The 27,860-nt window shown below is 33.7% G+C and overlaps 1 protein-coding gene across 1 annotated transcript in view; it reads left to right on the top strand.

The window, feature by feature from the left end:
- The first annotated feature begins 3,174 nt into the window (after positions 1 to 3,174).
- The window catches only part of LOC114339819 (uncharacterized), a 65,752-nt gene continuing 41,066 nt past the window's right edge, over positions 3,175 to 27,860 (top strand). The window contains exons 1-3 of the mRNA XM_028290504.2: positions 3,175 to 3,600; positions 3,763 to 6,336; positions 24,999 to 25,234. Coding sequence (XP_028146305.1) covers positions 3,812 to 6,336; positions 24,999 to 25,234 — 2,761 coding nt within the window. The 5' untranslated portion in view covers positions 3,175 to 3,600; positions 3,763 to 3,811. The remainder of the gene's footprint in view (positions 3,601 to 3,762; positions 6,337 to 24,998; positions 25,235 to 27,860) is intronic.

The following is a 27,860-nucleotide window of genomic DNA, read 5'->3' as shown; positions in this document are numbered from 1 at the left end:
CTAATAATACTTATTTGATGATAGAACTTTCTTGTTTCTCCGTGACTCATATGGTTTTCGAGCCGTTTTAATATGTCATTTTCCGATCTCGTTTTTGTGTTTGTATGCGTTTTCCCCCCTCCTTAAGTTTTTGTATCTATCTATTGTTGTCCTAGTTTTCCGTTGTTGCGTGGTCCTAAATGCCTCGTTCTTCTCATCTGTTAATTTTTTGCAGTCTTGGTCGAACCAGTCGTCTCTTTCTTGGGTTCGCGATATTCCCAATGTGCTTTCGGCTGCTAATTTCAGAGCCTCCTTGGAGTTGTTCCACATTTCCGTACTTGACAGGTCGACTGCCTAGGTCCCAGGTGTGTTCTGTTCTAGGATTTCTTTTATATGCGACTGGAACTGTTTCTCTGTTTTCATTATTTAGCATATATAAGTTATATTTTACATGTCTCATACCCCTTTCTTTTTTGGCATTGGAAATTCTTTGTCGTAACTTGGCCCCTACCATGAAATAGGCCGAGTCAATATTTGCGCCTCTGTAACTTCTGATGTTCATTAGGTTTGTAAAGTCATCATCATCCAACCAATTCACGTCCACTGCTGAACATAGGTCTCCCCCAATTGTTTCCACACTTCACGGTTTTGTGCTGATTGTTGCCAGTTTTTTCTAATCCGCCTGATATCATCTGTCCATCGTGTAGGTGGCCTTCCTCTATTGCGTTTATCTTATCTTGGTCTTCATTCCATCAGCTTTCGTGTCCATCTTGAATCTTTCAGCCTGGCGACGTGTCCTGCCCAGTTCCATTTGAGCCTGGTGATACGCTCTACAACATCTGCGATACCGGTTCTTTGTCTGAGCTCTTTATTTCTTATTTTATCCCGTAGGGTTACACCCAGCATGGATCTTTCCATACGCCTTTGAGCAACCCGCATTTTCGACGCTGTTGCCTTGGTTAGTCAGTGTCTCTGCTCCATATGTCATTACCGGCAGCACACATTGATCAAACACTTGTCTTTTTAAACCGATCGATATACTGCTCCTAAATATGTCTCTCAGAGCTCCGTAGGCTGCCCAAGCAAGAGTTAATCTTCTTTTTATTTCGCATGTTTGGTTATCTCTGCCAATTCTAATTTCATGACCCAAGTAAATGTACTTTTCCACTAGTTCTACTTCTTGTTCACGTATAATCAGCTGTCCACTAGGAATCAGATTAGTCATATATTTAGTTTTAGAAAAGTTCATTTTCAGGCCTATTTTACAGCAGATAGCATCTAACTCATTTAGCATTTCCTTTACTTCTCCTAGGTCATCAGTTATGATAAGGATTATGTCATCTGCAACACGAAGATGATTTAACTTTTCTCCGTCTATTGTGATCCCTTTTTTGTCCCAGTTGAGCATCTTAAAGGCATATTCCAGAACAGTTATGAACAGTTTTGGCGAGAGTGTGTCGCCTGGTCTTACGCCGCGTTCTATGCTTATTTATTTGGTTTTATCATGTAACTTAACACTCGTTTTTGCCTCTTTATAAATATTATAGATGAGTGTACTGTAACGATAGTCAATGCGGCATTCATTTAGAGCTTCTAAAATGCTATCCAGCTCTATCGTGTCAAAGGCTTTATGAAAATCCACGAATGCTAGGACAAGGGGCTTATTATATTCTATTGACTTTTCAATTAGTAACTTTACTGCCTGCAGATGGTCGTTTGTTCCAAAGTTTGATCGAAATCCAGCTTGTTCTTTTGGCTGGTAAAAATCTAGCTTCTTTTCTACTCTTGATGTCACTACTTTTGTAAAGAGTTTGTATAAGTGGTTTAGCAGGCTAATGGGTCTGTAATGTTCTAAGTCTGTCTTATCTCCCTTCTTATGCAAAAGTATTGTTACTGCGTTTTTCCATTTTCAGGTAGGTATCGACTTTTGATGAAGGCATAAGTTGAAGAGATTTTTTATTTTACCTATAAGAATGTGGCCTCCGTTTTTAATGGCCTCTATTACGACTCCATCTTCGCCTGGTGCTTTTCCATTTTTCTTTTTTTTTTTCAGTGCTTGATGGATTTCACTAGTGGTTATCTCTGGCAGTATTTCGGAGCCTTGGTTTATTATTTTCTTTGAAACCGCTTCCCTCAGATTATTTTGATTTAGCCTTTGGCTCCTATATAGTTCCGAATAAAATTCTTCTACGATATTTAGTAGATCTTCTCTGTTTGGTGTTATTTCGCCTTTTTATTTTTTAATTTATGTATTTCGCATTTTCCATTGTTCAATTTCCTTCGTAAAACTTTCAAACTGTTGTAGGTTTGTAAAGTGCCTTCTGTCAATTATAATATGGTCAATTTGATTTGTGGTGCTTCCAATTGTGGTGTAACCAAGGCTGTGTTTACCAATATAATCTTGGTAGCATATCTCTTTTCCTATCTGGGCGTTCATGTCGCCAATGCTCATTTTAATATCGTTTTTGGCACAGTTATCGTATGCTCTTTCAAGGTCTTCGTAGAATAGATTTTTAATTTCTTCGTCTTTTTCCTCGATTGGCGCGTGCATCAATGTGCACGTTGATCAGGCATATGTTGGAAAATTTGTTGAAACATAATCGATCATTTATGGCTTTAAAACCAATAATACATTTTTTGATTCTCTTTGATACTAGGAACGCGGTTCCGAACTCATGTCGGTTTGGGTTGCAGCTGTAATAAATATCATGTTCTTTTTCTGCATAATGCCGGTTCCTGTCCATCTCATCTCTTGAATGGTTGCAATGTCTATTCTATATTTTAGGAGTTGATCTTGGAGCAGCTTCAGTCCCGCTGCCCTATACATGTTTATTCTTACATTCCAAGTACTGATATTTAAATCATTGTCCTTAGTTCGGTGCCTAGGTCGCCGTCTTGAATTCAGTCCGGCTTTTTTATCTCGAGATTTCGTAACAATAGGTTTTTGCGGGATGAGGGAGTTAGCCTCATACCCAACCCCCAACCTGGAGGGCCAGGGACTCTTCTGTTAGGCTTACCAGACCTTAGTCTGCTACACAAGGCTACTGCCTCCTCATAAGGCTACTAGAATTTCGTAAGCAGATTTGCTAATAAAAAGGAAGAAGTAGAAGAAGAACATTTTTTAATAAGTGTTAGCCTGTCGTGTACTATAAATAAGTAAATATTGTCTCCTATAAAGACGGAAGAAAAAAAAACAGAAAGCTAGCAATTAATTATCAATAAGTCCAATAATTAGTAGGAATATTTTTGATGTCTATCGTATAAATGATTTAAAAATAAAACACATTCTCAGTGAGACCTAAAAATATTACGATAATTATAGCTGAGGAAGTCGAAATACAAAAGAAAATTCTCTTCGCTCCTCAACCACGTTGATACATATTTGTTTCATTTTGTAAACAAACAAAACAGAAAATTAAAGAAAAAAACCAATTTGACAACCGGACGCTCCCGAACTATTAATCTACTAAATTTAACTCAAGTCCCCGAGACGCGATCTGGCGCACAACGCTCACTTTTAGCATCGCACACACAAAACTCTTAAAATACACACATTAGTTCATAATTTTAACCTCACCAGTGAAACACCTCCATGCTTTTCAACAAAAATGATCCCATAAGGTAAGTACGTTACCCTTTTTACACGTTACAATTGCTTCAATAAATATAATCAGCTTCGATTTGATGCAACCTAAAAATAGTACGATACACTCGTGAATTATTATAGACACGTGTTGATGTCTACTTATGTAGTTTAACTTTTATATTTTTTATTTTTTTTAGATCCGGGATGGCATTTTCTGTTTTCCAAGGAACATGACCATCACAAATAATGAGCTTCAAACAAAGACTCCCCCCAGAAAACACTGATCAAAATGTTGGCTGTGATCCAATCTCGAATACTTCCAAACGGAATAGTGGTCTATTTGCTTTCTTAAAATGGTTCAAGCCTTCCACGTCTCGGGAATCTATAGATACGGATCTACAAATATCTCACTCAAGTAGCTGTGATAGTTTAACCTCTTCTCATAGTGTCGGTACGGTTGCTTCTTTCTCTTATATCGCCCCCGGTGATTACAAGCATAGTGTGTCGGAAAAGTGCATAACCCCCGGACCGGAAACGGACACTTACAAAGCAAGACTGAAACAACGCGACAAAATACGCGAACGCGACAAAGACAAGAATCTCACGCTAAGAAAGAAGTATAACTTGTTTTTCAACAGAGACTCGTTACTTAAATCCAAAAATAAGAAAGAAGAAATCGAAAACTCCAAAAGTTTGCCTCTTATGACGAGAGGTGTTATGGAAGAAACCCAAGAAGAGATCAACAAGGTAGTGCATCGTAGAACCAATAGTGAATCCTCAAAAATCCGAAAAGCTGGTGCGTATGTTCATGTTAAAGGTAAGCGAAAAGCCCCACAGCCCCCTGGAAACAAGCTACTAACTCCTCCAGACGAAACTTCAACTGCTAGTTTACGAAGAAAAAAGCGCTTAGCTCCCCAACCGCCGACCATAGAAGAAAAAATGATGAAAACTGGTAAAGAAAAGACTGATGCTCCTGTATACGAAGACGTAGGAATCATTTGTAACGATTCATTGAAACTAGATCACGGCATCTTGCGACCTGTTAAAGAATTAAATATGCCAAATACTACGACGAATCAGAATAACACAACGCTCGCTCCTTCGTCAGCAAGAACAAGCATAATTGAAGCTCCTGTATCACCAAGAGCGTGGTACAAAAGAAATTTAGCCGAGAAGATAAAAAAGGATAAAACAGACAGTAGATACGAACCCATCGAAATACTTCCAGAAGTTCAATTCTCTAGAAATTCTTCCCTGGATTTAACTTTAGAGGATGCAAAATTAGATCGAAAAAAAGAAGACAAAAGGAAATCAGGCATGACGTTTCTTACAAATATAAGCGAGCTAGACAGAGAAGCATACGAAATAGTAAAAAACAAAGAATACGAGGCTATATCAAAGTCAAATATTTCAGAAATGCCAGAATTCATGCGACCTAAAAATACCAAAGTGGAACCAGAAGAGTGGATTGTATCTCCCAAAAGACGATCCGCAAGAGACTTAATAGCTAAATTTAACGCTATAACAAACGTACGAAAAGGAGTTTTTGGATCACAAAAGGACAAACTGTTAGATAAACAGACGAGCCTGGATGAAACTAAAAGAAGACAGGAATTTCTGTTGGAAAGTCACAAAAAACGTCTGGAAGAGATAGATAAGAAAAACTCACCCTTAATGAAGTCTGAAAGTGCTAGTGCTATTAAACCAAAGAAGGAGACTCCAAAGCTAGAGAGGAAAAGTTGGCATTGTCCAAAATGTAACGTTGAAAATGAATATTGGAGGATTATATGTCACGTATGCTCCAACATTAAACCATATTTTGATGATTTTTCCTCATCATCGAAAACTGAAAGTAATGTACAAGAAAAAACAGTTGTTAAAGAAACTAGTCCACCAAAAAAGACTGAAATGAATTTTGAACGATCTAAAACGCAGATAGGATTTTCTGCTTTAGTTAATTACAATAACAAACTCAAAGTAGGAAATGCGTCCAGCTCGAGCGATGAAAAAGTAGAAGACACAAAGAAAGAAGAAAAAGAAAAACTGAAGAAAATGTTAATAGAAATGAAAAATTCTTTGCCTAAACGAAAAATAGCACAAAGGAAAAATAACGTTGCAAGTATTATCGTCGAAAATGCAGATGCAAAAGAAGAAACAAATGCTACTGAGAAAACAGAGAATAAACTTGAAGTTATTGACACATCAGAAAATATAGACGATAAAAATACTGAAGAAAAAACTCAGGAGGAGAAAGTGGCTGATATTCTTATTGGTACAACTACAACAGTTTATGAAAATATTAAGGTTAAGAAAACAGATAATCCTAAACCTTTGAAAGTGTCCAGCTCTGCTCAAACTACAGCAGCTATAAAACAGCACCTACCAGCTTCAACCATAAGCAATTTGCTAGAAGACCAAAGAATGAAGAAGGACTTTAAATTGATGCAATCTAAAGACTTCGAAAACATATATTCCCAATCTAGTCAGTCGGCTGCCAAGATGTACGCTAACTTGGTGAGGAACGATGAGTTATCATTGTTTTTTAATATACCAAAAACGGTAAAAAAGGATGAAAAGACTTCGAGAAACTTAAGTCGAACGGACAGTCTGCAAATCAATCGGTTGTTGAAAAAACTTGAAGTGTCCATTTCGAAGGGAGAGTTGAGTGATGCTTCGAATATTGCGCGGGAACTGGCTGTACTCAAAGTGAATTGTTCTGTTGTGAGACATAAGACTTTAGCTTCGGCGAGGGAACGGACGAAAAAAATTCAGTAAGTACTTTTTTACGTACTTTTTTTAATGACATAAACATTAATTCAGCTTCTGCCGCCGCTCCCGTACTAACAATTTTCCCCTTTATGTCCCGTTTGTAACCCCTAAAATGTCCCCTTTAAACAAATCTGAAGAGTGTCAGGCGAAATTTTTGGGTACAAATTGTTTAAGCCGTGTTTTAAAACAAATTCCAACAATCACCTTTTGCTCCAGCAAACATTTTATATGATTTTAAGTCATTTTACCAAAAGGGTCTGATTATTTATTTATCTCAAAAGTTGATAGTATTCGAGTTATAATCGATTTAAAATCGAAAAAATGCCAAAATACGCATTTTCTAGACTTAAAAACTCGTAGGTAAATTATTATTTTTAAAAATTGAAAAAAACTGATATATATTTTTTGTACCATGACTGGGGAAGAAAAGTATTACAAAGCCATATTTAAGCTATGGTCAAAAGTTTAAAGTGCAACTATAGAGAGGGATCCCATATTTAATTGAAAATTTTTTTAGTTGAAAAGATTCCTTATTTTGTAAACTTCCTTGTAAACTTACAGATTGAAAAAATTATTTAAGTAAAATTGAAAAAAATATCTAGAACGGCACATTGGGACTTCACAAAAAAAACATTAAAAAATTTGATTATGGTAAGGTTTAAGCACCTAGCACCTATCAAAAAATTCAGTTTTTGAAATAGTCAAATCGAGATATGAAAAAAAGCTCAGGTTCTAAGGGTCGTAGAGCATTGTATTTTTTTAAATTCGTGTAAAAAGTCATCATTTCGAAATTTGTTTTTTAAACAAATTTTAAGGGTTAAGAAAATAAAATGTTCAGTGTTCTATAGACATTTGCTTTGTATAATGAGTCAAGAGACACAAGTTTCAAAATGATTTTGAAATGATAAGATGAAAAGATTTGTGGATCTTATTCTTAAAATGTTTTTAGTTAAAAATAAATAGAAACTGCCCTAAAAACGTTTTTCGAAATTTTCAGTAGATCTTCAAGAGATAGTAATTTTTAGTGCATTATTTTTACTAAGTATCGGCCGAACTAATAAATAAGTTTTTAAGGGCATAGGCACAAAATTTCACTTCAATGTGTTTTAAATGCATTCATTTTTTTCGACTCCTGAGAAAACTAATAAGTATTTCTGAAAAATTCAAACGCAGGATGAAAGACTGCATTATTACCGAGGGCCGAAAGCCTAAAGCCCCTGAAAACTTCTATACCTTATGTTTATTTTAATAAGTTACAGGGTGAAAAAAAAGAGAAAATTTAGTGTGATTTTTAATTTCAAATATCTCATTCAAAAGAAACTTTTTGGTCATTCTAAGGGACTTTCGGCCCTCGGTAATATGTAATGTAATCTTTCATTCTGCGCTTAAATTTTTCAAAAATACTTAGGTATTAGTTTCTTAGGATTCGAAAAAAATTAATGCATTTAAAACACATTGGCGCGAAAATTTGCGCCTACGCACTTAATTGTTTAATAAAATTTTAAATAATGAAGTGTCCTAGAAAGCAACACACGTTTTATTACGTTATTAAACAAAAATAAATAAAATTTCAACTCTAAATATTATGATAATTATGAATGTTCATCACGATAGTAATTGATGTAATCTGACAAACATAATCTAAGAGACTACTTTTTGTAGTACATATCTATTTTTTTTCATTGTTAAGATTTAGATCCGGAAAAATTCCAATATTCGGTTGTTGACAGGAGATCTCAAAACAATCTAAAAATACTTTTATTTCTGGCGATTTCAATATTTTTTATAGCCGCATAACTTATTTTAGAATTATCGTCATATTTATTGTTACATTCGGAAGTGGAAAGTGTAACAAAGTGTTGACATAAGTACTATGTATAGCTTGACTCAAGCTATAAGCCTATAAGTCCTGGGACTAACTAATAAAATAGCAGGCAAACTTTTCGCCATATCTTTTCGGACGGTGCATTGACTTGGTAGAACACTTTTTTTCTTGCGAAGAAAAATTTTCAATGTGTGGCTGATCTTCTGTGGCTCTTCTTGATGTGCCTGTCAGAGCCGGATTTAAGCCTGTGGGGGCCCCTGGGCAGAATTGGTGTGGGGGCCCTACGTCCTACCATTAAAAAAATATTGATCTACTTTTATAAATATATTTTATAAATATAATTTTAAATAATAAAATGTACAAGAGCTGTAACTATCTACTGTAAAATATTAAAAATAATAGTAAGATGTATTGTTAAAGTCCGGGAACTTTTCGAGATATTTTAATTGAAAATTTCTTGATTATGTGGGACATAAGTTGCATTTAGACAGCCAATGCTCATTGTAGAGAGATGAGTCAAACACTCTTGGCCCATTATAGACCGAAGTCGATTTTTAATTAACTTAAATTTTAAGAATGATCTCTAACCACTGTAGTTAGTTAGCATCAGAACTAAATATTAACAAAGTGTCACCTCAACATTTGGAAAAGCATCATTCATATTCTTTTTTTTAGCAGTTGGTACATTTGAAATTCTTTGCTTATATTTGATAAGCTGATTTCCTCTTTAAATGAATTGAAGAATCTTACAAACTGTACCAGATGGACACATAAGTTTTCATCTAAATCATTGCTATAAATGTTGGTAAGCTTTAGTGCGTGAGCTTCAATTTCATTCAGGGTTAAATTTTCCAATTTTCCAAAATGATGTAAAAACCCAAAATTTAAATGGATGGAATCATATGCAGAAAGCCTCTGACTTAGACGTAATCTATAATAGCGATAAAATTTTGAGTTCGAAACTTCCCGATGTTCTCATATCTTTCAAAATTGTCACGTCTTGACTGTAAAATTTGTATAAGTCATCTAAGTGCTGCCACTCCTGAATTAAGGTCAATATTTGGATCTTGAAGAATACGACTTGTGCTGTTTGTCCTCCCTGATATCCTCTCTGTTTCCAGTAAACACATTCGATTATAGGTACGTCAAAGCAACAAACCATTTTCAATGAGTTTTAAATTGTTGCTGATAGTCTTCCGAAATTTTGGATAATGCTCCTTTAATCTGATTATTATAACCTTTAACTAGTTCTTTTGCGGCATTACCTCCATGACTATCTAGTAGTATTTTCTCTTTTAGGAACAATAATATTTTTGGCACGGTCAGTATTGCTGTCGCTTTAAGACGCAGCTTTTAAACATTCTGTTAAGTTGTATCTATGTATATGTAGAGGAAGTGAAAAATACATATGGCTAGTTCTAAGAAATTAAAGAATGCTGTGCTATGCTAAATGCATGATAACACTCAGTTGCAGCTTTTGAAACTAAATTTAGAGAGTGGGCGACACAAGGAATCCACAACTCCAAGATATTAAGGTACGTATCCATACGTGCGTGCTCCGTGCTCGGTGTAGCAGATCCACATAGTGGATACGTCGGTGATCGCCAACCAGTGATTTAACCGGTTTGCTGTTTATATGTAGGGGAGCGCATGCCGTATCCATTTAAGCAGCTACACCGAGCACGGAGCACCCACGTATGGATATGTACCTTTTGTTCTATAATTTCAGCCTGAACACCAGTGTATTTTTCACTGATAACTGACGCATTAACGTAGGACGGTCTCCTGCAGTTTTTCAGATCGATATCATGTTCTTGCAAAAATGTCATTATATAATTAAATATATCTTCTGCTTTATGGCGGCGATTTGGCAAAAATATGGTAAACCTTTCAACATGAGTGAAACCTTCTATGTAACGAAATAACACATTTAATTGATTTGTATGAACTGAATAATATTTTGACTTCTTAATCCTTGAAACTACTTCATTTAATACGTTTTGACCCATCAGATGTACAATTTCCTCACATATGGTTGATGAAAGATAGTTGACATGTCCGCTTCCAGGATTTGAATATTTATTAAAATATCGTGCTTCAGAAATTGATCATATTCAGCTTATAACTGGAGTATTTTCAAATAATTTTCATTTTGTGATGAACTCGACAACTCCTTTTCGCTGCGAAATGCTAAATCTCGTTCACAAATAAACTTTATAACACTAAAATTAGTCTTTGAGTTACCATTTTCCAATAATTCTTTATTTCTTCGGCCTGTTTTGCTACTTCAGTATCAATACGCCCAGTTCTTTCGTGTGCTTTAGACATTTCGTGATCCATAAGCCTACTATCTGCATCTGCATGTTTCCTATCACAAAATTCTCTTCTCATCACTTGATAAGAATTTACAAACGAAGCAATACACTCACCCGGTGGAAGGTTAAAAACATAACCATGAACAATGCAATATTATCACTCCTACGCCTCTTCATTTTATACTTGTCATACATTGTTCCTGTATCTCCTGCCAATATCTGTTTAAATAAACCTCTTATCTTTGGGACTTTGTGGGGGCCCCCGAAATGTGGGGGCCCCCGAAATGTGGGGGCCCCGGGCAGCTGCCCAGCCTGCCCTCCCTTAAATCCGGCTCTGGTGCCTGTCCGTGACGAATGTTGGCGATCATCATTGCAATCTTTATCTTATCTGCAAAAGTGCGGAAAAGCTGCACACATGTTGTATTGCACCAGGTTCTGAGGTTCTTTAACCAGGATGTTCTTCTTCCTGGACCTCGCTTTCCAAATATTTTTCCTTGTAGGATGGCTTGTAGGAGGGCATATCTGGATTCATTTCGCATAATGTGTCCGAAATATTCTAACTTTCGAGATTTCATGGTGCTCAATATTTCTCGGTTCTTCTCCATTCGTCTGAGGACCTCCTCATTTGTGACCCGGACAGTCCACGGGATTTTAAGTATATATATCGGATATAACCACATCTCAAATGCTTCCAATTTTCTGCACCTACCTTTGTTCAAGGTACACAATTAAATATCATAAAAAGGGACAAAGAAGACGTAGCATCACAGAATTCTTATTATTATGCCAAGAGACAGGTTGTAGTCCTGGCAGGATCGCCATCTAATATAACTTGATATGTACGTCACCCTGGGAGCTAAGGGTTGTAGTAGTTCAGGTTCTTTTCAATGTTAAGTAACTAAGGGAGAATGAAACATCTTTATTCGACGAACACCAAGTTTATTCTGATCTCCCATTGTATTATTTTTGACAATCAATGTGGGTCATTGCATTCATACACGGGCTGCTTATTCAGCACCCGTGGCTTAAGAATTAGCACACAATATTAAGAAAAACAATGAAACATTTGGTTACTCGATATTTCACAATCTTGACCCAGTTCAATATTGGATATTATTTTATACAGTAGAACCTCGATTATCCGTCAGGGTACCGGACCAAGGGTATGACGGATAATCGAAAAGACGGTTAACAGAACATTAAAAAAAATTAAAAATTCATAGTACAACTCTCAAATTTCATTTGTACGTTTTGTTTGACAATATAAGAGGGATTTGTGTTCGTACAATCAAATCAATTTAAAATATTCTGAAATCTTTATTTGTTTTACTGTTGCTTCACTTTTTGCGACGGCCGAATTTCTTAATCGGCACAAGATCATGCAATCTACTTTATTGGCTTCTTCTTGTTGAGAATACCACTCGATGAATTATTGCATGTGCGATGCAGCTTCTCTAGATTATTTACGCAAATCTTTGTCAGTTACAATAGGTTCATCAACATAATATCTACAGTCCAATTCCAAGTCTGTGTCAGCTTCTGAATCTGTTTGGTCATTTCTTTATCTGTCAGCAATGGATAGCCATTTGTGTCCTCATCACACACCAAATTAACTTTATTTTTTATTTTTTTACATTAAAATTTTTGCTTATGTAGTCAATACAACGTCTGTATGTACCCTGACGGTTAACAGAGGTGACGGTTAATGGAGAGACGGATAATCGAGGTTCCACTGTATCTATTAATTAATCTGATGATACTTATGAAAACTCTTATTCTCTCTTATTACAGCACACCCCATTCAGTTGAAGGTGGATCTAGCTTTAATACAGGGTGTTTCATTAACAATTGTCCATATCGTAACTGAAGAAATCGTAGTACAAAATACGAAGATTTAATCCAAAACACTTAAATAAAATATTCTTCCTTACCGAGATACAGAGTGTTTTATTACAAATGTTCTAAAATGATTTTAGCCCATCGTTAAAGCACCTTTTAATATTTTTTGTTCAAACTTGACACACAGTTTACATATTCTAGAGTACTTTAACTAGTCTTAAAAGATGGTTTTCCGCTGTTACCAGATGCGTGTTGTAGAGATATATACTTCCTTTTCGCTCCTTTCCCCCCTTGAAATCTACGCAACTGTCGCAATAATCATTTCAGCATGTTCTTTTGATTCTTCGTTACTTTTTACATAAATATTTATTACATCCTGTTGTCTCATTGCGATAAAGTAAGTAGTTTTCAAGTTATTTGCGTTTAAAGATAATGGATTTTATAAGACTATGTACTTTAAACTACGTTCAACAAGATTATGTACAGTCGGAAAAATGAAAGAATATCCATGAACGAACATATAAAACACGCTGTATTTTCCTGTCACCGTGTCACAAAGAAAATTGCCCAGCGTAAGTACATGTAATAATTATTATAATTGTCCGTCGTAATGCTGTCTGTCCGTCTGACCGTCCGACCGCGAATATAACTCAACATTAATGTTTGTTTGTTACAAATAATTATAATTTTAATAAAAATGATTATTTTTCCAAGAACAAAGTATTTTATTCAATTTATTATTTATATTGAGCCGTACTAGTTCGGTGAATTACTTTCTTCTTCTTGGCTTTTTCCCATTATGAGTTTGCCGTTTTCGTCTTCCATAGCACTCTATTCTCCCAGTCGTCATCTCTGAGGTCTCTATCTATCGTAGCATTTCCTATGTGAGTTTTTCATCTCACAGCAGGTCTTCCTCTCCGCCGTCTTCCTCCCCGCGGGTCCCAGTCCAGTAATCTTTTCGGCCACCTGTGCTCCGGCATTCTTCGTACATACCCGTACCATTTCAGGGCTCTACTTTTACTACCACAACTTTTTTGTAATTGAGCATTCTACTTCTATTCTGCTTCATATTTCCTCTGTTCTTAATATTCTGTCCTACCTGGTAATTTGTAGACACCTTCTCATAAATTCCAATTCAACTGTTCGTATTTTATTTCGTATTACTGTTGTCACTAGCCATTCTTCCGTTCTTGTAGGGTAATATTCAGCACTATACCCTGAAATATCCTTTTTTCTTTAGTTAGAGTGTTCTTCCATATCACTCCATGGAGTGCTTTCGTGGCTTTTTCTCCCCGTACTATTTTCATTTCTATATCTTTCATACAAGTGCCATCTCGGTTTATCATTTACCCTAAATACTTAAAACCCTAAATACCCTAAAGTCTTACAAATCTTAATACAGTCGAACCCGCTTATTGGAATAGCCTTCGTGCCAGGCAAAATTATTCTTATAACCGGGATATTCTAATAACCGATCATTGGTGGCTAGCCGAAATAAGTGTACCGAATATGTATATGTACGTAATAATAGTATTTATATACTCTATGCCAATATGTATACAGAGAGAGTCTGTAATTTGGAATAAATTCAATATCTCAAATACTAATTGTTTTTTTTGAAAAATGCTCAGACCGTCGATTAGTATTTTAAATTGTTCTTTTTGACATACAATAATAATTTATACAGGGTGTCCCAAATTAGAGATATGACGTCATCGTTGATTTTAGACGGACCACCGGATGGGTAGATGGTACTGGGAGGCCACTGCGGCTACCGTCGTTGTATTATTCGTGGTATAAGAAGCTGGATGGTCGCCAGGCGGGTATCTACCATCCACCATCCTACCAAACTTCCTGCACTGCGGCATCGGCCTTAGTCTGTGCCGTCCATGTATTTTGTTTTAATGTCAAATAGATAGTCATTTTTTCTGACTTTTTCTTCTAATTTTTTAGTTTTTCGTAGTTTCTGTTTGTTTCTCGCCATTATTGCTATATCATCAGCGAACACCAGGCATTGATGCTTCTTATGATATATAATTCCTTTTCTATTTATATTATGTAGCTTTAACGCAGCACTTTTTCCAGGAGGAGACTAAAGAGAATAACCTATATGAAAGTGGATCGAATTGGCTTACTCCTTCATTTCTTTTTTGGTTTAAAAATAATCAGGAGTTTATTCCACGACTAGAGTTGCACAAGTTTGACTTGAATGTTTGAACTTGACTTGAGTTTGACTTAATTTCAAGCCAAACTCAAGTCAATCCTTCTGACAAATAATTCAAGTCAAGTCAAACTGGTCAATCGTACAGGTTTGAAAATTCAAACTGTTTGTCAAACTAGTTTGAAACAGTTTGAAAAATAATTTATTAATAGATTTACTTTTTTGTCGAGATTGACATGTTAGTTGCCAATTAAGATAAGAAAATTAATAATACAATGAGTGCCACATAAAAGTATCTTGATACAGGAAGTGATTATAATCAAAATAGGGTAATTTTTTTGAAAATGATTCCTGTATGCTTAGAATTGCTTGCTGGTAAGTTTCGTTTAATCGATATAACTTTGTTATATTTGAATGTCACTAGATTAAAACAAAGAATTCGTTGGATAGTTTTTTTATCATACCAAGTGTAATTTAATCTACTTTGGAAGCTTAACACACTTTACAGTATTACGTAACCCAAGTTGGGGGAGGGTAACGCAAGTTAGTAAATTGACTAATTAAACATCTGAGATCTAACAATATCACGAGAAAAACCAAATGCAAAATATACAAAACCCTGATAAAACCGGTCCTTTTATATGGATCAGAGACATGGACACTGTCGAAAAGCGATGAGAACTTATTAGGTACGTTTGAACGAAAAATCCTCAGACACATATATAAGGGGGTGAAAGAAAATGACGTATGGCGCAGAAGATATAATTTTGAACTATACGCAGCATACAACGAACCCGACGTCATAACATCCATAAAGATCAGACGTCTGCGCTGGATGGGCCATGTTAAACGGATGTTGGAGACCGAAACACCAAAACATACAATGAGGCAAATACCAGTAGCGAGAAGGTCAAAGGGAAGACCAAAACTTAGATACATGGAACAAGTGAAATAAGATCTGAAAACACTTGAGATTACCCACTGAAAGAACAAAGCAAGGAACAGAACAGCATGGCGCAAAATCCTAGAACAAGCCAGGACCCAAAAAGGGTTGTCGAGCTACTGATGATGGTGAAGTTGGGGAAGGGGGTCATGTAAAAGGCTACGGCGCGTTATACGGGGGAGGGGGGTTCGAACAGCGCGTTACATAACATTGTTTTTTAACTTAAATAAAAAAAACTACGGAATCGCAATCTCCCAACTTTTCAACTTTCGTTTATATTTTACATAGAACCCCTGGATTGTATTATATTGCCCCTCACGCTCCGCTCATGTTACAATAGGACAATAGTATTCAAGTGAAAAAATCTTAGAATTTGTATTAACCAGATCAAGCACAGTAACACATGTTTGCAATAAATAGCTGGAGCTTTCTTCACAACAAAAGATGAAAAGGTACCTACAGATGGGATAAAGAGGTTGTAAAATTGTGTTACGATACTTGAACGGCCCCTTTAACAAAAATGTATGAAGGAACAACAAAATATTATATTTTTGATAGAGTAGGTTTAATGATATTTTGCGACTTTGCAATGTCGTCTTAAAGAATTAGTTCACTAATTGTCATTTTATAACACTGTTCTTTATTTTTACATAATACAAGTATGCACTTTTCAATTTTCATTGTTTTGAAATCACTTGCCGCAATATCAAATAAATCAGTACATATTGATTTTTCTTAATTAATTCTACTTCAACTACAGATTTTTTCTTTTTAATTTTTGCAGTGGAAGAGAGGGTACCTTCAAAATCAGACTCAATTTGATCTGGTACTTGTTCTGAGCCGAAAAATATTCAGGTTCAGATATTATTTCACAAAGCACACACTTCAAAACGAACGTAATAAACAAGCCAAGCACATACTTCTTAATATGAACTACAAACTAATTTGCGGAGTAGCAGATTCAGGCCTATCCAAATAAATCAAAACAAAAGTCGGTACGCTCTCAACTAGACTTGGAAATAAACACGTTGCGCAATATGATATTTAAACTTCAAACTGTTTGAAGAAGTTTGATTTCAAGTCAAACCTAAAGATATCGAAATCAAGTCAAGTCAAATTTTTTTACAAAAAAAGTTTGGTTTTCATGTCAAGTCAAGTTTGTTGAATAAAATCAAACTAGTTTGACTTGATGCATCTCTATCCACGACGTTTGACAAGTAGTTATCTCGACTTAGCTCCCACACTAACCACATAAATAATAGAATATATCCGTTCTGAAATGTTGGCCATCTAAATAATAATTGAAATAATCACCAATCATATCTTCAAAGAATTTAGCAATAAACATAAAAATATTTTTATTTTGTTTTTAAAATAACACCAGAACGAAAATAAATACCCCGCTATATAATGTCTGTGCGCTAAACATTTTCGTCAGAGTAATGAACCCATGAATTACGCTGATTTCTATACCTACAATAATAGCCCGATCAAAGAACACAAAACTTTACGAAAACCTCAAAAAAAAAAATAAAGGAAGAATGAAAATTTGCGGATACGTAGTTGAAAGTATCTATTATTTATTATATAAGAAAACGTTTACACTTCTACATCTCCAACATTTTACAAAAATTGGGAAATACCACCTTCTCGGGGGTGAAAAAATATACATTCAAAATAAGTTCGGAATTGGATAAAATGACTAATTCTAAGCAACTTTTGTTCTATAGAGTTTTTTCATTAAGTGAACACTTAAGTTACTTGCGAGTTGCGAGTGAATAATATTTTCATTTTTAACAAAAAAAAAACATGTTTTTGGACGGTTTTTCCCAAATAACTCAAAAAGTAAGTATTTTATCGAAAAAAATATTCTTGGCAAAAATATAGCTTATAAAAAAGTGGAAATAATGGTGCACGTATGAAGTCTGTAGTACCGAGTAGAAGCAGAGTTGTAGCTAATGAAAATAGTTTCTTATTCGTCAAATTTCATATCGAATATTTCAACGTGAAATAACCAAAAAATGGAGCACTTTTCGGAGAAAACCCATTAAAAACTTTTTTAAAGTGTTTAGAAATAGGTTTATTTTTGTTTTTTAAAAAAACTTCTGATATTAAAAGTAAGTGAGTTACGCTCAAAATATTGTTCCTCCCTTTTATTTTTTGGTAAAAATAGTCGCGAAAATCACCCCCTAATTACAGCTTCACAACTTACTTTACTTATGTATTGTTTATATGATCTGTAAATTTCATTGGTTCAAAGTGCTGATTTTTGAAAAAATTTGGTTTTAAAGATATTGAAAAAAAATCCTTTTTTTCAAAATAACTTAAAAATTATTAGTAATACCAAAAATCTCAAAGAGTAATAAAATGTACGTTTTGCTTTTTTGAATATTTTGGATTTTTGTTTTTCTGTTAGACAAAAATTGGTTATGCTATGGCTATTCAAAATTTGCATACACTCTTGTTTAGTGACTCGTTCAAGCCATTTTAACTACAGTCTTTTCAAAAATAAGCACATTGAATCGATGAAAATTACATATCAAATAAATAATACATAAGCAAAGTAACTTGTGAAGCGGTAACGATTAATTTTATTTGGGATGCTAATTAGGGGGTGATTTTCGCGATTCTTTTTACCAAAAAATAAAAGGGAGCAACAATATTTTGAGCGTAACTCACTTTTAATGTTAAAAGTTTTTTTAAAAAACAAAAATATACCTTTTTTTAAACACTTTAAAAAATTTGTAATGAGTTTTCCCCTACAACAAAAGTTACTTAGAATTAGCCATTTTATCCAATTCCGGACTTATTTTGAATGTATATTTTTTCACCCCCGAGAAGGGGGTATTTCCCAATTTTTGAAAAATAAAGGGGATATAGAATAATTGTAAACTTTTTCTTATATAATAATAGACAATTTTAACTACTTATTCCCAAATTTTCATCCTACCTTAATTTTTTTTAGGTCAGACTGTTCTTTGATCGGGCTAAACATCTATTTAGATTGGTGCTAATTTTTAAATTAACTTCTGAATTTTCGGACGGTCTGACCGAAATATCTTGTTTATAGTAGTACATAAACATGTTATTATCGATTATGTTACTCTATTTGATGCCTAATTATTTTTCGTATTGCTTTATTGAGAACATAAAGTATACGTAATAGTAAAATCATCAATAAAGCACTATTTATAAACTCAATGACTTGTGGAAAATGTAAATTTACCAATAAAATTGAAAAAAATATAATGATACAGATATATTATAAAAAAGCTTCAGAACAATGATGCAGGTGTCCTATGAATAATCATCATCATCAATGATGCTACAAATTAATCTTTCTCTTTGTGAGTCTTTCTTGCGTTTACGCTGTTCGGTTCGTTGCCACTATTTCCCACTGTCTCACCAGTTCCTCTCTGACTGCATTTTCCCACCTATTTCTAGGTCATCCTACAACTCTTTCTTTCATCTAGCTTTTCCCAAAACATGTTGTGTATAAATCGGCTGTCCCTACTCCATATCACTTTTCTTGCCCATCTTAGTCTAATGACCTTTATATATCTTAATAGATTTTCCTTTTTGAATATTATAGTATCTAAGGCGGCGGTTACATTGGATGCGAGTTCGTACGAAAAACCGATCGTACGAATTCGTAAGAATACGTACGAAATCATCAGAACGAAACAAATATCAAAACACGTAGCATTTCTGTTCTAATCTAAGGTCTTTGTTGCAGATAATTGCTATTTCGTGCTATTTCTATTCTGGCCCTTATTTCCGATGTTTGATCATTATTTCCTGAAATTCTGGTTCCCAGGTATTTATATTTATCAACCCTTTCCATTGGTACATCTCTCAAATGTATGCTTGTTTGTATATTTGTTTGCTAGTAATGTTTCTTCAAAAATGGATTCACTATAAACCTACATTGAATAGTAATGGAGACATAATACATCCCTTCCTAACTCCTCTCCTGATTGCAATTTCTGGACTGGATTCGTTAACTATTACAATTTGTGCTCTTTGATTCCAGTAAAGGTTTGTTATTATTCATAAGTCTCTTTTGTCTATGTTTTTTCTCTTTAGAATTTAGACTCATTTTTCATGTCTTACTTTGTCAAATGGAGTCATATATCCCACTCTGCGAGGGCCATATATACATCGAAGGGTTTTGCATTCTCAATACAGTAACAAGTAATTGGACTTCGTAAGTCCTAGGTTTTCACCCAAAGTAATCGAAAGTAGAACTGGAAGACGTTATTTGAAGTCTTCGTGTAACTTTGCGTGGATTGATATACGAATTTACTAATTTTGAGTCATTTTTGCTAAAATTAAAATTAAAAATTAAGTAGTTAAAATTTCTCACCTGTAGTACCATCCTTGGATTATAAGCTTTCATTTGACACCTCATTTGTCATTCTACGTGGTATAATGACGGAGGAGTTATATTTGCAGTCGGACGGACAGACAGCCTAGGTCAAATTTATCACCTTTAGTATCATCCTTGGATTATAAGCTTTCATTTGATACCTCATTTGTCATTCTACCTGGTATAATGACGGAGGAGTTATATTTGCGGTCGGACGGACCGACGGACAGACAGCCTCGGTCAAATATCTCACCTTTAGTACCATTCTTGGATTATAAGCTTTCATTTAACACCTCATTTGTAATTCTACCTGGTATAATGACGGAGGAGTTATATTCGCGGTCGGACTGATAGACAGCCTACGTTAAATATCTCACCTTTAGTAACATCCTTGCATTATAAGCTTTCATTTGACACCTCATTTGTAATTCTACCTGGTATAATGACGGAGGAGTTATATTCGCGGTCAGACGGACAGACAACCTAGGTCTAATTTCTCACCTTTAGTACCATCCTTGGATTATAAGCTTTCATTTGACACCTCATTTGTCATTCTAGCTGGTATTGACGGAGTAGTTGTGATTACAGACGGATAGACAGACGGACAGACGGACGTGGATAATTCAAAGTTTTCACATTTTTTCAAAATTGGGTAAAAACAATAGATCAATTCATTTTTTGGTAGCGTCCATGTTTCGTTAAATTTCCCTTTCTACTTTGTTGTTGTTGGTGACTGTTGCTCCTAGGTATTTGAATTCTTTGACCACCTCGAAGTTATAATCATTTATAATAATATTTTGGCTTATTCGCTGTCGTTCCTGCTTTGAAATGATCATGTATTGTTTTTGGTCTTCATTTATTTTCATTCTAGGAAACTTGAGAAATCAACTTTTACTGTTAATTGTGCTACTGGCATGTAGGTACATCATCAGCAAAGCGAAAGCTTTGCTTTTTACTCCCATAGCAGCATTGCTAGGTTTCATCTTCTAGTGGGCGGAGTCCATTTTCTATCTTTTTTGGGCAATCTATTTTCAGACATTCCCTACAGGTGTCCATACCAGTTTAGTCTTTTGGCTTCAATTGTGTCATGTTGTTCTGAAGCGATTTCCTTGTGGCATTGTTATGATTAACTATTTTTATGGGAAATAAGCCACAATTAAATTGAAAAAAATAATTTTATTAACGTTTCGACGCCCAAATTGGGTGTCGTTGTCAAAATACAAAATACTACTAAAATAAACAAAAATGTTAAAAATTAAAAAACAAAAATATTAAACATATTAAAGTCAGAATTTGGTATTCGTTTCTTGAGAGTAAATTAAATGTAAGACCAAATACTTACGATGACGGGATAGTATCACGAGGTTTTTTCCTGGTTTTCCCTCGTGATTTACTATGGAATCTCTAACGCGAGAATTTTACTGTCATCGTTGCATTTGGTTGTCTTTTTAAAGACAGATCACATGCTATGATTTTTTTTTGTGACGGATATTCTTGAGTTGGGGTTGATTTCATGTAATCGAATGAACTATCTTTCAGTAAAGTCGTCCCAGGAACGGAACTCATAAATATTGGCAATATCATTTTAAAGTGTTCTACTTTAAAATGTATAATACAGGGTGATTGATTAGTAGGGTAAAGCTCAATAGCTCCGCTATAGTAATAGATAGCAATAAAAGTTAATAACAAAAATTTTAGTCACCTTTGAGCTTCACATTACAAAATTAGTTAGAATGTTACAGAGTGTTCGATAACACAGTGGCAGAGCTAACTTATGTTTTTTTAAATGGAACACCCTATATTTTATTTTATATTCGAAATCCTGTTAACTTCTCCATCACAAAAATATAAAGGTTTGTAATGTTATATATTATATAGGATATTTACAAAGTTATAACCAATTTTGTATGAAAATCGTAACAAGTTCAACTCCCTGTATAAATAAAAATAAGCACAACAGCAATGGTCTATTAATGCCATATTTTTTTATTTATTGTCAAAATTTTTAAGAATTATTGATATTGCTAATTTTCTTTATATCAAATACAGGGTGAGTCAAAACGCAAGTACATTATTTTCTCAGTAATGTTAAATGGAACACCCTGTATTTTATATCATTATTGAAAAGTAACATTAACGTACTTTAATTTTTATATAACATTCCCTATGCCCAAATTTATTACTTTTCGAGATATTTTCATTTTTCAGAGCAAATTATTTTAGGTGTCTAAATTTATCTAAATTTTAAGTAAGCCATGACTGAATTGACAATTGAAGATTACCGATTATCAATCCGGTAATCAATGTAACACTGTAGCAAATAAAGAAATAAAAATAATTTATTAGTAATACATTTTACAAACAAAAACACAACCACTACATGCAACATTTTTGAAACAATTAAAAACTATCTTTTTATGTAAATGCAACAAATAAACAAAGAAAATTAGTAATAAATTTTACAAAAAAACACACAAACACAAAATACAATATTTTGTGAAGACCATTAAACACTACTTTTGTATATAAATGTAACAATGTTACAAATAAAGAACGAAACATAATTTATCAGTAATACATTTTGCAAAAAACGTGTTTGAAAAAATTAGAAGCTACTTTTAATAAAATATTTTAAATATTTAATTACATAAGGTGTTCAAAATTATCTCCTAACACATTTGTGTACGCCTAAAAACGATCATTGAATGAGCTACTTACTCTACGGAGCATTTGTAAATTAACACATCGAAATACACTTTGTATTCTATTTTTCATCTCATCACTTGTTGTTGGAGGTATTTTATAAACTTCATTATTAACGTAACCCCAAAAAAATCAGTCCAGTTTATTAAATTCTGGTGATTTGGGTGGCCACGCTACTGGTCCATTGAAAAATGAAAATATCTCGAAAACTAATAAATTTAGACATAGGGAATGTTATCTAAAAATTAAAGTACGGTAATGGTACTTTTCAATAGTGATATAAAATACAGGGTGTTCCATTTAAAATTACTGAGAAAATAATGTACTTGCGTTTTGACTCACCCTTTATTTGATATAAAGAAAATTAGCAACATCGACCATTCTTGAAAATTTTGACAATACGTTAAAAATATGGTATTAATAAACCATTGTTGTTTTGCTTATTTTTATTTATACAGAGAGTTGAACTTGTTACGATTTTCATATAAAATTGGTTATAACTTTGTAAATACCCTGTATAACATAACAAGTTATTTTTGTGATGGAGAAGTTAACAGGATTTCGAATTTAAAATAAAATATAGGGTGTTCCATTTAAAAAAACATAAGTTTGGTCTGCCACTGTGTTATCGAACACCCTGTAACATTCTAACTAATTTTGTAATGTGAAGCTCAAAGGTGGCTAAAATTTTTGTTATTAACTTTTATTGCTATCTATTACTATAGCGGAGCTATTGAGCTTTACCCTATTAATCAATCACCCTGTATATGTATGTCTGAATTGCCAATATAAATGAGTCAGATTAAATAAATTATTAGAAGAATATTTTACTCAGCAACAAAATTTTTGTTTATTTTAGTAGTATTTTGTATTTTGATAACGACACCCGATATGGGCGTCGAAACGTTAATAAAATTATTTTTTTCAATTTAATTGTGACTTATTTCCCATAAAAATAGTTAATCAATTGTGTCATATCTAAATCAATTTCCATTTCTCTCCTATAACTCCGTTTCTTACTCCATAAAAACTAGTTACCCGGCAACATCGTCTATAATAACTCATTTCCATGGCCTTAATCTGTGTTTTTTAATTTCTCTCGTCTTCAGTTAGAATGGCTAGGTCGTCAGCGAAGTGTATTGTGTACAATCCCTCATCTTCGATTGGGATGCTCTTACTATAGCACTTTCTTCTCTACCCTGAGAGTGCCTCATTCAGATATATTTTGAAGAGTATAGGTGCTATAGTGATTTTAGTACTTAGTAATTTTGCTAATTTGGTAAGATTGGCCAAAAAATAATTACTAAATAGTTAATAATTACTAAATAGTTAGTAATTTTGCCAATTTTGGCAAAATTGGCGAAAAACAAAAAAATTACCTACTAAAATCACTAGCCAGTTATGTCTGAGTTTAGCGAATCGACTATAGTAGAAATTTCTCTAGTTGATTTGTTTTCAGTTTTAATGTTTACCATCATATTTTTGTAAAGATGTTGTACTGCTTTTATATAGTTTTTTACTTATTCCTTGCTACCCAGTTGCTACTTCTCTGTTTTTATATGCTTGTTTCTTGTTATGTACTGCACCTGCGATATCATTTCATAAGCTGCTTCATTGATTTTATTTATTATTTCTTGGTAGATATTCGGTAATCAACTATTCTAAATGGGAAATAAACCACAATTTAACTAAAAAAAAAAAGATTTTATTAATGTTTTGACGTCCAAATCGGATGTCGTTGTCAAAATACAAAATATTAATATTTTAATATTTATTTGTATTTTGACAACATCCGATTTGGACGTCGAAACGTTAATAAAATCATTTTTTTAGTTAAATTGTGGCTTATTTCCCATTTAGAATAGTTGATTACAAAAAATGCCACAATGAAAGAGCTTCAGGTATTCGGTATCTCGCAGGTTATCAAAGCCCACCCATGTCAGTTCCATTCTCCAGTGAAGTTCTAAAGTTTGATTTCAGCCATTTGGCCATTCATATTTATACCTATGTCATTACTTGCATACTTTGCTTGCATATTTAATCGAATACTGTGGTAAATCATTTAGGGGACGTAGTGTCTCTTTAGCTTAGGAACTACTCTTTCAATTCGAGAATTAGTATCTTCTTGGAGCGTAACACTTGGTTTAGAGTTTTCATAGATATGTTTGATTACACAGGTCTGCAACCAAAAAGCTATTTGAATACCTTCAACTAATTCTTATGTAATTTGATGGGCTGAAAACAAAATGATCTCAGAAAAGGTCTGGGAACATAAGATTTTTCGCTTGTCTATAAGATCTTGTACTTATGGTTCTGAAACACACAAACTGTATAATTCTGTGTTTATGCAAATTACATCACAGATGCAACGGGTTTATAATTTTGAGTGTTCTCAAGTAAAGTTTTGAAGTTTTTACTCTCTTTATACTCTTTAAATATGTGGTTTATTTGGTATAATCTAATTGTTTACCTATATAATGAAATTTCTAATATAAATTGGTTGTTCCAGAATAGAAATGTACGTCGAAGACAAAGTTTCACATAGAGGCCCATTTCCCGTAGATGTAAGTCCGGATCAGACATTGGCCCAACTGAAAATTCAAGTGGAACGAGAGTTTGAGATACCGATGGCATTCCAGAGGTGGATACTAGGCAAGGAATTAGTGACTGACGACAACGCTCGACTGAAAGACTATGGCATTGTTAAAGAAGGCTGTCCTGTATTTTTATATTTAGTAGCACCAGGTAAGAAGATTTTTTACCTACATATGTATACCGGGTTTGTATATTTGAAACAAATTATCTCTTAAATTGATGGTCCAAATTACACAAAAAGAGTACTATATCTGTTTTACGATATGAAGATTTGAAATTTGATGCTTGCAACGTTGTCAGATTTACCATTTTTCTGATATTATTATCATTTTGGCTTTTTAAATACAACACCCTGTATAGTGTACCTTCACTGAAATTTCCAATTTAATACCTAGAAACGACTAATAGTCTCAATAATTTTTTTGATGTAAACTATGTACAACTAAATTTGAGCGTAATAATTAACGCCATTTGATGTAAAGTGGCCTAACCCACAATTTTACCAAAACGTGTTTATTACATTAAAGTTATCCCTTATTTAAGTACCTAAATGTAAAAAAATATATCAGAATTCTAAAACCTCTAACATTAACAGTGTAATTCCGTTTTGAGAATATCTAAATTGCAAAACCATTTTTCTCATTTGTTTTATTTTGGGCTTAGGCCACTTTGCATACCATGGAGTCAATTAAAAGTTTACTACATTGCCAAATTAATATCTACCTCATCAAATATTCAAAATATCTTTATAATCAAAGAACTTGAGGAATTACATAACAGCGATTCTTATTATATTCCTCGTCCTCGATGTTTCTCCAGAAATTAATATGGATTCATCGATAATTATTTGCCTGAGCTCTGCAACACTTGCTGGTTTAGTTTTATAATTTCTACTTTTCAATTATTCTATTCTTCTTCTTCTTCCTTCTTGTATGTAGGCTTTAAAGGCTGTTTCTTCTTCAATTTTAGCCTCCCTAAATTTTTTATATTATCGCACCATCTTTTTCTTGGTCTGCCAATACTTCTTCGTCCATTTGGTGACTTATCTCGTGCTATTCGTACTATCCTATCCTTCTATGCTATCCTGCCACTCTAATAATGTGTTCGTTCCACTCCTGTTTCCGTTTTGTCAAAGGATATGGAACATGAAGAAAAAAAAAGTAATAGCCCATTCCGAAAAAGAATCCTGCCTACGCCAGTGACGAGAAAATTTTTATTTCATTTCCCCCACCTTGCCAGGTTGCTGGATCCGCCGTTGACATACAATATGAATTTGTGCAGCTTTTGGGTGAGGATGTATGTGGATCTTCAATGAAACTCTGCATTAAATCTAAAATTTTATTGTAATTTATATATGTATAATTTATACAGTTAATTTTTGTCTACCTGTTTGAATGCCATCTTTTCTTGTCCAGTTTCTTCAAAGCGCTTTACAATTTTTTGTCACGTTGCCTTATGGATAGGAGAATGATTTAAAAAATATAGAAAGTATATGACTTAGTTATAATTACAATAAGATTTTAGATATAATGCAGAGTTTCGTTGAATATCCACATACATCCTCACCCAAAAGCTGCGCAAATTGCACCAATTGTATTTGCATGTCAAAATAAGAGAGCATAGTTAGTAGGTTCATTTAAGCCTGATCAACGTTGAGACACTGATATGAAGAAAACGCTGATCTTGTAGTTCCTGGAAGGAGTAGGAGACACTTAGACAGAATATGATGGCCAGAAATAGAGACTTATGGAGAAGTGTCCAATGTCCATATTATTGTTGCCTAATAATAATTAATGTTGCCTTATTTTCCCTTATAATCGCATACCTTCTCATATGTTATTATTGTTAAGTTTTTTTTATTATCTACGTACTACTTATTTATTTATCTATGAACCCTATTATCTAGATTCTTCGTATTAGATTCCAAATATTAAATTAATATAAAAAAACAAAAATCTTCTTTAATAGTTCTAAAATACCGAATTTTTTACGACATATCCCAATTATTTCAGACAGAACGTGTGGTATTTCATGATTTAGAGAGAATCTTAAAATAAAACATGCAGTTAAAAATACAATATACGAATAAGTTGGCTACTTGATATACCTTTTCACCGGAAGTAGTCTCAGAGTCTAGAAAAATGATATAGAAATTTAAATTAAAGTTTGTTTGGAATTATTGTTAAATTAAACTTATTTCTGATCGTATTAGCCGTGAAAACAAATATACCTACTCGTATTTATCGGACTTTTGTTTATGGTAGGGGAGCCCAAGCGAGGATTTTTGCAGTTACTCGAGCGCGTCAGGTTATCATATGGTGAGAAACGTGGCACCCTGCAGATGTACCTCTACCATATATTGGCTCTTAACACAGGGGAGTTCGTTCAGGGGACACGAAAAAAAAAATCTATCCTTAAAAATACTCGAAATTGTCAGATTAAGATAAGGTTAAGATAAGTTAACTACATGCAAAAGAGTGTATGTTTTTTTTTAAATCGATTTGGGCGAGTCAGAAAGTTTCACAAAAAAAGCGAATATTTCGCGAAATGAACGTCAGATCGAAAAACTAAAAACTACGTGTTCAATATTTTTCAAAAATCTATCGAAAGATACCAAACATAACCCCCCACGGAGAGGGGTGGAAGGTAAATTTAAAATTTTAAATACAATTCCCGCGATATTTTGCAAAATAAACATCAGATCTAAAAACTACAAAATAGGTACACTTATTCAATATTTTTAAAAACTCTATCGAATAGTACCAAACACGACCCC

Source organism: Diabrotica virgifera, chromosome 1 (genome assembly GCF_917563875.1).
Source record: "Diabrotica virgifera virgifera chromosome 1, PGI_DIABVI_V3a".
NCBI lineage: Eukaryota > Metazoa > Arthropoda > Insecta > Coleoptera > Chrysomelidae > Diabrotica > Diabrotica virgifera.
Note: the sequence above shows the minus strand (reverse complement) of the source record. Positions and strands in the feature narration are given on the sequence as shown.